The sequence below is a fragment of the Triticum aestivum genome, chromosome 1B (genome assembly GCF_018294505.1).
Source record: "Triticum aestivum cultivar Chinese Spring chromosome 1B, IWGSC CS RefSeq v2.1, whole genome shotgun sequence".
NCBI classification, from domain to species: Eukaryota; Viridiplantae; Streptophyta; class Magnoliopsida; order Poales; family Poaceae; genus Triticum; species Triticum aestivum.
The window spans coordinates 676,695,145-676,707,078 of record NC_057795.1 but is presented as its reverse complement, the minus strand read 5'-3'; the positions used below and the strand labels follow the sequence as shown (position 1 = coordinate 676,707,078).

The window sequence follows — 11,934 nt, the reverse complement described above, 5'->3', positions numbered from 1 at the left end:
GTCAACCATAGGAAATTTTTCGCCTTGCATTGCCTTCGATTCTAACCATAGAGTGAGATGAACGCGACGATGATGGGCGCGAAATTGTACGAGACCGAGGACGAGATCTCGAGGCTGCTTGTCGGAGGGCAAGGTCCCCAACGGCGTCGGGAGAACACCAAGATCAGGTGAGGGCGACTGACCTGAATCTTCAAACAGCACGCAACTGCATCATCGGCATGAAGGCGAAGATAGGAAGGGACGTGATCATCGCCAACAGAGAGGTAATATGTGACACAGATAACATCTTCAGGGTAAAAGCGCTCCTCCCCTGTCATCACAATAGCTCTGAAAACTGCTCTGTGCCATTTCTGTGAGGGCGTGCAGTAAGCCGGCGGGCCGGAGGAAGGGTACTACATCAGGTCCCGGGTCGTGTAGAGCGCCCCAACCCGGCGGGGCGGCGCGACAACCTCTGCTGCGCTGCGCCGGCCTTTGTCTTCACGAGCGTCGTCGGGACTGAAGAACCCGACGGATTGGGACTGAATGAAAGAGAAGGCGCGGCAGAGGCAGGCAGCATTAGTAGTAGTAGCAGTGGAATATTAGTTGTGGCCGTGTTGAGGTAAAGAAGTGGCAATGTTCGTGTAAATAAAACTCTATCTAGTCTTGTGAAATTTCGGGGGATCTCTATCTTCCTGCCGTCCTCCCTCCGTAAAGAAATATAGCGCTTAGAACACTAAACTAGTGATCTAAACGCTCTTACATTTCTTTACAGAGGAAGTAGTTTGGATTGCCTACAACATGTGTCAGTGAGCATCATAGGTCGAAATGGCCGGCATTCCGAAGAAGTTGAAGCGCAGAGAGAGAGGGAGGGATGGGGGTGGGGGACTCTTGGGGCGTCCTCCCTCCTGCGCCCTACTTCTTTCCTCCTGATGGCCTCATGGCCGTCGGCAAGTAGGGAGGTCACCAAAGCCTCGCATTCGGACCATGTTCGCTATAGGTTATTATAGGGGTTCTTCCCCTTCGCCTACATCGACGTCGCCACCTACCAACACAGGCGACCAAACTTTCATCACAAACTCAACCAGAGGCAACAACTAGGTAATCTTTCAGACTTTTTAACCTTCAACTCCACCACCACAATCAAGGTGCCTATTAGACGATGCCCTGCTACTAGACTAGACTGCTACCCAGGTAGGTCTGGACTGCAACATCACAGTTCATTTCCAGAACAACGGAGCTCTCTCTCTCTTTCAACCGCGACCGCCTCAGGGTCTTCTATCCATCATCTAGAATGCCGCCTAGACCGAGCTGCCTATTTACAGCAATATCCAATGGAAAGAACCAACAATATGGCTATGCATCTACCAAAATGAATCCGGCTTCTGTCCGTCCATCCGTCCGTCAATCACTCCCATCCTAGCGCTCCTCCGAGGTGAACTTGTTCCAAGCATCCTGCGACACGATACAAGGTCCTATCAGTTAAGAGCGACGTTCGAATGCTTTGCACGAAACTGATGGAATTTCAGAAAAGATGGAATCGAGGGACAGAAAGTCAGACTGGAGCACCAAATGGCTGTTCCAAGTAGCTAGAGCACAGACCTTTAGAAGATCGAAGACTTTCTCGCAGATGTACTTCTGCCTGATCGTCGCGCCCCTTTGCTGCACCTTGTCTGGATGGACGCACAGAGTCGCCTTCCTGTAGGCTTTCTTCACCGCGGCGGCTGTGATGAGGTCGGTAAGCGGCACCGATTGCCAGCCACTGTCAGCTCCAAGGATCTGCCAGGGGGGAAAGGAAGAAGCACAATGATATTTTTTCTTTGCACCTGATCATACGTATCTGAATAATTGATCTACAGATGCGTGATGCTCGAAACAAACGGCAGCTTACGTATTGCAGAGTGGACAACAAGGCTCTCAGGTTTCCTTCCTTTCCATTCGACCACCTCTTGACCTCCGGGTCCAGGAAATCGGCCAACCTCTGAAACATCAAGAACAAATGCCGGGCCATGAATAAAAAATGTGGATGCGGTGAGAGGATTGTTCTTCTGACCGAATGTCTTACATTTTTCTCTGCCTGTTCTCTTTGAGCCATCAGGTCACGCATGTTCTTCTCCGCAAGTGCTTTTGACTGCAAATTCACAATGCATGTCAGCACAAAAACTACTGCAAAAAGGATACAGAAGTAGAACTAGAGAAAGAAGAAAGCATATATACCACACGCTCAGTTGTGCGTTGATGCCTCTCTATTCTTGCCTTATGCCTTAAAGCCGACTCGGAATCAACCACTACAGCCAACAAATACCATAGATCAACAAATTAGAAGAGGAAGTAGAATTGTTCTTGACTCACCAATTCATATATGGAAAACATTCTTTTAGTCTTGAGGAACATAAATTGCATTTTGCTTAGTGGAAAAAACAATTTTGCGTGCGCTACAACAAAATATGTGGAAATAACAAGTACCTTTGCTACTAGAATCTGTATTTCTCATGAAACCACTGGAAGTTGCCCTCTGAAACTGATTGTCTTGTCGAATATCCTGCTCATCCAGAACCAGGGTTTGAATCTAGTCAGTATTTTAAAGAAAACAAACAATAGTAATAATGACATGGTAATATTTGAAGCTCCTTCACTATATCAGATGAAATACCATACCAACAAACACCACTTACCTTGGAAGAGGACCTGATTTGTTCTCTGCGCTCTCTTGCCTCCGCAGCAGCCTTCTCCGCCTTGGCCTTCTTAATCGCCCTCTCCCGAGCTTCTGCAGTTGCTCGCTCGACTGCAGCCCTTTCTGCTTTTATCCGAGCTTCGGCATTTGCCCTCTCTTCTTTTAGCTTGGCCTCTGCAGAAGCCCTTTGCCGTGCTGCCGCAATCCTTTCCAACGCCATTTTTTCTGCCTTTTCACGAGCTTCATTAAAAGACCTCTCGTGAGCTTCTCTTATAGCTCTTTCAACAGCCTGGGCTTCCCTTGTAGCTCTTTCAACAGCAAGCTTATCCTTTTCCCTTTCCTTCTCCCTCTCCCTTTCCTCCTCTTCCAATTTTTTCCTTTCACTGACTTCGGCATTTTCTCTTTCTTTCTCCAATATCTTTTGCCTTTCTTTTGCTTCTTCCAGTCTTCGAGAAGTCTCTTTGTCCTTCTTCTCTCTTTCCTTTTCTGTTATACTCCCCCTCTCTTTGGTTCTCTGAGCCCCAGGCGTCTCTTTTCTCGACACCTCAGCGGAAACTGGGGATGGCCTTTCTGCAGGTTTTGGTACATTGTCACTCTTCTCTAAATGGGAATGTTTTGGTACGCTGTCAGTCTTCTCTAAATGAGAATGTTGATGCTTTGGTTCTGCCTTTGATATCCTTTCTCTAGAGTCCTTCCCTTCCATTTTATTTACCCTGCTTTTCTCTTCTTCAGATGTTGTACATCTTTCTGTGGGTAATTCTCTTTCTGCTTCCTTGCACACCTCTTTGGTCTTGTCAACAGCAGGAACATTTTCATAAGATGTCTGAGAAGTAGCACTGTCACTCTTCTCCAGATGAGAATGTTGATGCTTCGGTTCTGCCTTTGATATCCTTTCTCTGGAGTCTTTCCCTTCCATTCTATTTACCCTACCATTCTCTTCAAATGTTGTAGCCAATTCTCTTTCTGCTTCTTTGCACGCCTCCTTGGTCTTGTCAGCACCTGGAACATTTGCATTAGATGTCTGAGAAGCAGCAGATTCCACATTTTGAGGTAATTGCTGCAAGACAGTACTCATTTCTGGACAGGAAGTCGGCTCGTCCTTTGTATTTACTGTTAATCTGGTGGGAGCATCATTAGCAGATTTGATGGTAACTTCATCTCCAGAACTCGCTGCACTGCCCATTTCATCAACTGTTGTATTTACTGTTAATCTGGTGGGAGCATCATTAGCAGATTTGATGGTAACTTCATCTCCAGAACTCGCTGCACTGCCCATTTCATCAACTGTTATATTACCCTGTGCATCCACAACACTTTCTCCTTTGTTGGTATCAGATGCAGATGTTGTTGGCTCCTCCAGGTTAGCATGGGTTGATTCTTCTTCAGCATCTGTCTTCACACTGTTTTCTGAGGAAGAGTTTTCTGCTTCTTTCCTTTCACAATCGGACTCAAGTCTATCAGTATCATGAGCTGACTCTGCTTCAACATCTGTCTCCTCACTGTTTTCTGAGTGGGGTTTTTCTGCTTCTTTCCCTTTACCATCAGACTCAAGTCTATCAGTCCCTTCTTCTGTTCTATTTTTCACTTCGACAGGCCCTAATGAACCCTGGATTTCTTGATCAAGGTCCCCTTTAATGAACTTGCTGGCTATCTCAAATACGTTCAGCATGGTTGATACTACCGGATTATTGGTTTGCTGAGTAATGTCACTCTCTTCAGGACACTCAACATCCTCATCTGGAATTGACTCTTCAGAACGTGCGTGTGGACGAAGTTCCACCTCACCTTCAACTTTCTCTACTTCGGAGATTAGCGATTCACGGGGTACTTCAATTGTCTTCTCATTTTCATTATGTAGGTAAGATTCACCGACAAAACTAAACTTTTCCCTGCCATAAGTTTCAGCTTCAAGCTCAGATTTACTCTGTACCCTTGGAGAAGCTTGAGTTACACAAGATCCTTCAAGTTCCTCTAAAATCAATGATTTAATTTGACTTGCTTGGGAATTACCAACATTAGCAACTTCTGGAGGTTCTTCTGATGTTTTACTACTCCCTGAAATGCATTGTATCTCATCATCATATCTTACCTCTAGTCCTCCTTCGCTGTTTTTTGGCTCCTCTGATGTTCCTGTTACTGAACCTTCACTCATACTACTGTTACCTAGATCAGTAGCATAGTTAGCAGAAGAGGAAGCCGATAATGAATTAGGAACATCCTTGATGAAGTCTACTTCGGGAGTGATCTCACTCATACAAGGAAGCTCAAAACTCGCATCATCATGACTTCCTTTAGAATTTTCAACAATCAGAAGCCCCTCCAACTGAGTGTTATCAACACCTTTATGTGCCATATTGTCTGTAGAAGTTTCCAGAATTGTAGACACCCTATCTTCCCCTTTCTCCATTGGAGCTGTACTGAGTTCTTTTTGATTTTCCTCTTTCACTCCCAAATCACTGGCATCACTAACATCCCACAGTTTTTCGTATTTTTCAAGGTCAGAGCCTTGTGTGGTAACTTTAGTTTTAGCCTTTTGGCCCTCGCTGGGTTCAGTGACAGGCTTTGATCTCTCCCAGTTATCTTCCTTCCCTCTGACTGTACCAGTCTGGCATTTCTGATAATCTCCAGTGAGCTCAAAATATTCATCACCTGATCTCCAGTTACCTAATTTCTCTATATTACTGGAGGTTTGACAGGGCATAGTGTGAGTCCGCATCATCTGCTGAGGCTTCTTCAATGGCAGTGCCATCTTTCCACTATCATCGTGGTGATTTGATCCGAATGCACTAACTTGTTGGTGCTTGTCAAACACAAAATTCTCAGAGTTGTTTTGTTCATTTGCTGGCTTTTTCACTGACAGGTTTTCTTCAAATGCGTATACTTCTACAGGAGCCTTGATTTCTACAGATCTTGTGCTTCTATGATGACTTGGCTTCTTCCGAATTTTAAAACTGTCACCTTTTCTCTCCATCAGTTCCTTTGCAGCTCTTAGCCTAGCCTCAGCATATTCCATTGCCTCCTTCATAGCGGCTGCAGCAGAACTGGGATTGGCCTCGGTATTTGACAAAGCAGCATCAGCTCTTTTTTCGGCCCGAGCAAGCTTGGTACTTGCAGGGGCGTGAACAGAAGTTGGAGTGCCACTGTGATTTGCAAAATGGAAGTCTCCTTTTGCTGCACTTTCTTTCTTGTTGAGCACTTTAGGTTGCTGTCCCAAAGGTGGTAACGGTACTTTTGGCTGTGTTTGCACAGTAGGAGTAGATGCCCTCATAAATGCATAATCTGCAAAAGGTTTTCCGTTACTGGATGTTGCATGACTATCAGATTTCTGGTTACTTTCATTTGCAGAAACATTTTCGGAAAGAGGTGGACGTTCTGGTATGTGCTGCTTTTGATCGAAAGTGAAGTCACTCTCAGGACTTCTCAAATTGGCAGTTACAGAGGTTGACGGAGACTTCTTTCCTCTGTCTCCATTAGCCATTATACCATTATCCCTTTTTGAAACATGATTAGTTGTCGGGGCAGGTGAAAAATTGGAAGAACCAACCACATAATCGACTGAGGGGTTAACTGTGCAGGTAGTCATCTCAACTAGATCATCCGGTTTCGCTTGGGTAGTCTTGTAATATGACATGACGAATTCCCGACTATCCGGAAGTGAGGGGATTGGAGAAGACTCATGCTCTTTAAAGTGTTGATGAAGTGTAGATTGCTCAGCATCCAGCCTAGATTCATTGTTTATCGATGATCTGTTAAAAATGAAATCAGTGATGGTTAATTTGGCAATAAATATGACTTGTGTACTTTATTCAGTCAAGTCCCAGAGTAAACAAGATCAATAAAATTATGGTACACCATTTATTTTTTAGCAAAGGTACATTTAGCAATGTAGAAGGACAGGACATTTATCGCATACCACAAATGAAAGAAAGAAGCTCTAAAAATAACTGAAACTTGGCACAAGGAGAAAACAAAAAAATTGGTTATACACTGAGGAACTATCTACTTTTACATAACATAGTTTGGCACCACTAGGCATCCTTATAAGGAATGTCTAAGCAATTCTGAACACAAGCCCATGCGAGAACTGATATATGCTTGTTTGAAAAGGTGTTGTCTAATTTCGTAGAAACATATATCAACATGTATGCTAAATTGTATATTAAGATGCCACCTCAGGCATATAGACAGTCCATAGTAACACAATTGGTATAACCACTAAATCATGCAGTTTCAATATTCAGATGATATGATTCACCATAAATTTATGTTCGAATAACAAGGAACTGCAGATTATTTTCTCCTAGATAGATGCACCTCACAACAACAAACATGCATAGGTTGATTACAGACAGTAGATATCACAGATATATATATATATATATATATATATATATATATATATATAACTAGTACAGCATAGTAATGTGACTCACTAGCTTCATCGGCATCATATACAGATCAACATTACAGAACATAGTTCACAGATTTCAGTACGTAGAGCTCATCAAGATAACCAACTACTTTAACCGACTACATTAATGTTACACAGTAGTGCTTCCCTGTCCTACCCCAACTTAATCAACCCCTGTTGTTTCTTATCATGTGATCTGTTTCTGCTAGTTGAGATGTTAGAGGTGGCCCGCCGCCTTTACATAGTCCTCTCACTCCCGAATAATACATACTTTTTAGGCCAATTGTCAAATGCAGAGGGAAATCAACGTGATCTCCATCTCCTATCTCATAGGGTAGTCGTTCTGCTTGTCGTGTTCCAACCAGCAGTGGACTAGCAATGAAGCTCGTAATGCTCGTTGCAACACCAACTTCTTTTGCCTACCTTGCGGAGCAAGAACGTGGCACACTCATCAATAGCACTTCTTGCAGTGTGAAACATCAACCCCGCGTTCCACTTGTGATGTACTGGGGTTTTTGGCGGTGCATATGACACTGACCTGGCTGATTTCAGCTATATTGCTGAGCTCAAGTAGCTCGGCTCCTTCCACAATAAGTGGTAGGAGACTTCTGCCCACAGGCTGCAAACGCAGCCCTTTGGCAAAATAATACAAGGTGAATGCCATTTTTTTGGCGCTAAACAGTATGGTGGGACTCACTGTTATGACCTCCGCCAAAAAAAATGCGACATGTACTGGGAAACAGCAGTCATAAAGATAAGTCCAGTGAGCAAATAAAGAAACACCTATTACTAGTCTAATACGACAAATAAGGATATTGTCTATTACCCTATCAGTGGGGGTTTTGGCGGTGCATGACACTGAGCTGGCTGATTTCAGCTATATAGCTGTGCTCAAGTAGCTCCTATAGGGAGCAATAACATAAGGGGAATGCCGTTTCTTGGCGCTAAACGGCAGGGTGGGACCCACTCGTATGACCTCAGCCAAAAAAACACGACGTGTACTGGGAAAAAAACTATCGTAAAGAGAAGTGATTTGAGCAAATAAAGAAACGCCTATTGCCGGTCTGCGGCGACAAATGAAGACATGCCTATTAGCGGTCTAAAACGACAAATAAAGGCAAGCAGGCAAGCCTAGCCTATTACCAGTACGCCATCTACAACCGACAATTGAAGCACATCGAACCTTGCAGTATGGACATAATTACATGCACGCCCCACGTTCCTCGTCTGCTGGCCATGCAAGCTTTCATCATCTCTGAGACTACATGGTTGTCCAACGTTCCTCGTCTGCTGGCCACGCAAGCTTTCATCATCTCTGACAGTACGTGGTTGTGGAACTCAATGACTAAGCGGCAAGCTGACACCAACTACACTTGTTCCACAACTACCCCGGCAGGCTGGCACCAACCTAAAGCATACACTTGTTCGACAACTACGCCGGCAGGCTGACACCAATCTGAAGCACGCACTTGTTCCACAACAAAGTGGCGCCCAGACACCGACTTGAAGCACACACTCGTTCCACGACTACACGTCAGGCTGGAATAAATCTGAAGCATACGCTTGTTGAATGGCTACACCAATTATCAAGCTTGCTCCCTAAGAACCCTTCCAATTCTACCAAAGTCACCCTCAATAAGCACACAACATTTCCCTTTGAGCTCACCAAACTCTTGTTCACAATTCAGCCATTTTATCCATATGTGACAGAAATAACACTAGTAAATCCCCAAGACCGCACAAGGACCTCGATTAGGAAAGCATTACCTAACATGGCCAGGACTTGATGATATCCAACCAACACACACACACAGGCAGGCATCTTAATTCCACCATAATGTATGCGCACCAAAACGTACTGCCATGAATACCCTAGACAATCAAGCCAGTCTGTAATTGCCACCATGTCTGAAACAGCTCACCATTTCAGGGCCAATGTGGAAAACCAGGCAGCAGCAAGCAAAGTCGCCACTCACCACTTTCTTTCTCAGAGGGAGAGATTCCATGGTAGCCTTTAGGAATCAAGGAATTCCACAATACTTTGGGGAATTGTTGATGCTCCATGAGTGGCATCTCCAGCCTCTAAAGCCCGGAATAATGAGCAAAGCTAACAGCACAGTGCAGCCTAAAAAAATGGCCGCCTTTACGATTAGAAAGGGGCGAGCGGAGGAAAAGGGAAAAAGGAGCCGGGAAATCCTCGCACCGTGAGACTGGAAAGAGGATGCAATCGGAAATCGGAGCAGTCTACATCGTCCAATCCCGCGGCCGGTGCGAGGATATTTCAGGCGGCGGCGGCGGGAGGCGCGGCTCGTCGAGATGACTTTGGAGCACAGGGGAAAGGGAAAAGAAGGACTGCGGAGGAGAGGGGGGAGGGGGGGCACGAGCGGACGAGCGAGCGAGCGTACCTGTAGGAGCTCCCGCCGCTGGACGAGGCGATCTCCTCCTCGTGCAGCTGCTCCGGCGGCGGCGCCGGAGCGGGCGCGTCGCCGAAGAGGTCCTCGTAGGGCGCGGCGAAGTCGGCGAAGCCGAAGCGGCCGAAGATCTCGCGGTAGTCGCCCGCGGCGGCGGCGGCGGCGGGGGCGGGGGCGGCGGCGGCGGGCGGCAGGTCGAGGTAGGGGATGGAGCAGGCGGCGGCGGCGCCCCCGAACACCTCGGCGTAGTCGAGCGGCGGGGCGGCCCCGAACGGCGCGGCGGCGAAGCGCGGCGGCCCGCCGAAGACGTCCCCGTAGGAGGAGGCCGCCGGCGCCGCCTTCCGGTGGTGCCGCCGCTCCCTCCGCGGCCCGTCCATGGGCGCCGTTCGCCCGCGCGCTAGGAGGGTAGCAACCCCCTGCCTTCTCTCTCTCTCTCTCTCGCCGGAGGCCGGTGGGTGGTGCGGTGGGGGGAGGCCGGAGGGGGACGGAGCGGAGCGGAGCAAAGGTAGGGGTTTGGGTTTGGGGCGGGGCGAGGGAGGCGACAGGACAGAGGGGGTGGGGGAGTGGGGAGAGGGGGGGGGGCGCTTTTTCTCGTTTCGTCGGGCACCGGAGCGCGGCGTTGACGGGGTCGCTGTCGCGCGGGCCCGGCGGACCCTGGTTCGGTGGGCCCGGGGAGAGGGGGAGTATTAAATGGGTGGAGCGGGCGGAAGCGCGTCGGGTCGGGTCTGGTCTTGTCGCTTCCTGCCTGCCCGTGCCGGTGCCGGCCAGCCGCCTCCCGGTTTCCCACCGGCACGCGCCCCCGGTCCGCGGCGGCGCCGGCAGCGGCGGATGCTCCCTCCCTGGCAGTGATTCGGCGGCCGTTCGATCAAAAGTTGCTTGTCGCTTGCACGAATCTTGATGCCACGCTCCTGGTCGATCGTGGCCTCCTCCATTTTACAACTGTGTAGCACTTGCTCTCTTTTTTTAGTGCTTGTAATTCATTGCAGCAAGTTTTTACTCTGCCAGGCAGCAAAACGTCAGGGAAAGCCACGGGATAACTTTATGCGGGACAAAAACAAAAAAACTGATGGCATTGTAGCCACACCCACATGGTGCCAAATGCTGGTATATCAGTATGATAGCATACTCCAACGAGAGGATAGCCCCTCGAAATAAGAAGACTATCTTTGTTTCAGTTTGCTTCTTCAAAACACTTTTTTCTTAAAGGAGGATAGACCCCTGGCCTCTGCATCTGGACGATTCACAGAGGCCATACGAAGTAATACATCAGTCAGTCTGAAGCAACCATTAGGCAACATCTGTTGTCTGTTGCTACTCCTATCCCATTTTACGAAAGTGTGCCGAATATCCGGGCCTAATACCAAACATACGTCGCATCAAACTCTAACATCTAAAACGGGATGCCCCAGCCCATCCACACACCGGGACTGGGTCTCATACCGGACTGACGCACTCTCTGAGGCTGTCGCCGCCATCTACCACCGGCCCATCTCCAGAGCAGAAACTGACTTATCGACCTTGTCTAGCCTGTCGTCGACGCCACCACGACGCCACACAACTCCACCATCCTGCACGTATTCGTCCACACGCGCCCGTCGCCGAACCTCCGCAGCACCATGACAGCGGGATCCGCCGTCGGCCTTGCGGTGGATGAGACACCGCTCTTCCGCTTGTCCCGTCCAACTAGCATTTGCTCCAAAACGTGCCCTCATGAGGGACAACGGCATCAAAGGCACCATCATCGTCCGATCCGGTAGATCCAGATATAGGGTTTACCCTGGAGCATCACAAGTGGAGTGCCACGACTTGCAACAACGATGCCTAGAGAAGGGAACGACGTCATAGATGCCGCCATCGTCCGCCATGACCGAAGTCGCGCGATTTTCACCGGAAGTCGCGTCCCCCCAACCTCGCAGTTGGCTGTAACCGAACGGAGCCTCGCCGTGGAGACAAGGGCCGTCATCGGCATGCCGGCAGGGAGCCTCCAGCCGCCCCTCACCGGTCCTCCTCGCGCCACTGGCCGGCCAAGGCCGCACCGAGACGGATCTAGACAGGACGCCAGATCCGCAGCCATCGGAGCCACCCATGCGCCCGCGGCCGCCACACCGCCGGCCGTGTAGGTTTCCATCACCGCCGCGCAGCAGGGGCACCACCCTGACTGTCGCCCCCGGCCTCCCCACGCGAGATGTCGCCTCCGCCTCACAGGATCTGCCGCATCGTCCACCCGCCCTGGATCTGCGCCACCACCACCGCGACCCTTACCGACGGCACCGGCGGCTGGGGATGGAGGAGCGGGGAGGGGCTGGCGGTGGAGGATCGGGGGCCCCTGGCGCCGCCCGAGGGGAGCCGACGCGAGGGGAAGGGGAGGGGAGCATGGAGTTTTTAATCGGCCTTCGAAAACACATGTAGGAGAAACAACGTGGATCCAACATATAATCCTGTCCAACAGAGAAAGGAAACCA

General features: G+C 48.9%; 1 protein-coding gene across 2 annotated transcripts; it reads right to left on the bottom strand.

Moving 5' to 3' along the window:
- Nucleotides 1–1,074: 1,074 nt before the first annotated feature.
- On the bottom strand, nucleotides 1,075–9,938 carry LOC123148215 (auxilin-like protein 1). Of its 2 annotated transcripts, XM_044567600.1 has the most exons (9): nucleotides 9,467–9,938; nucleotides 3,902–6,396; nucleotides 2,652–3,808; nucleotides 2,443–2,518; nucleotides 2,194–2,264; nucleotides 2,042–2,107; nucleotides 1,868–1,957; nucleotides 1,579–1,755; nucleotides 1,075–1,431 (listed from the first exon to the last, which is right to left on the bottom strand). In XM_044567600.1, exons 1-9 carry the CDS (start codon nucleotides 9,847–9,849, stop codon nucleotides 1,396–1,398), a joined length of 4,551 nt encoding a protein of 1,516 aa, XP_044423535.1. In that variant the 5' UTR covers nucleotides 9,850–9,938; the 3' UTR covers nucleotides 1,075–1,395. The 2 variants fall into 2 exon arrangements, with proteins under 2 accessions (XP_044423535.1, XP_044423527.1); XM_044567592.1 differs by having other exon boundaries at nucleotides 2,652–6,396; nucleotides 9,467–9,934.
- Between the last annotated feature and the right edge of the window lie 1,996 nt (nucleotides 9,939–11,934).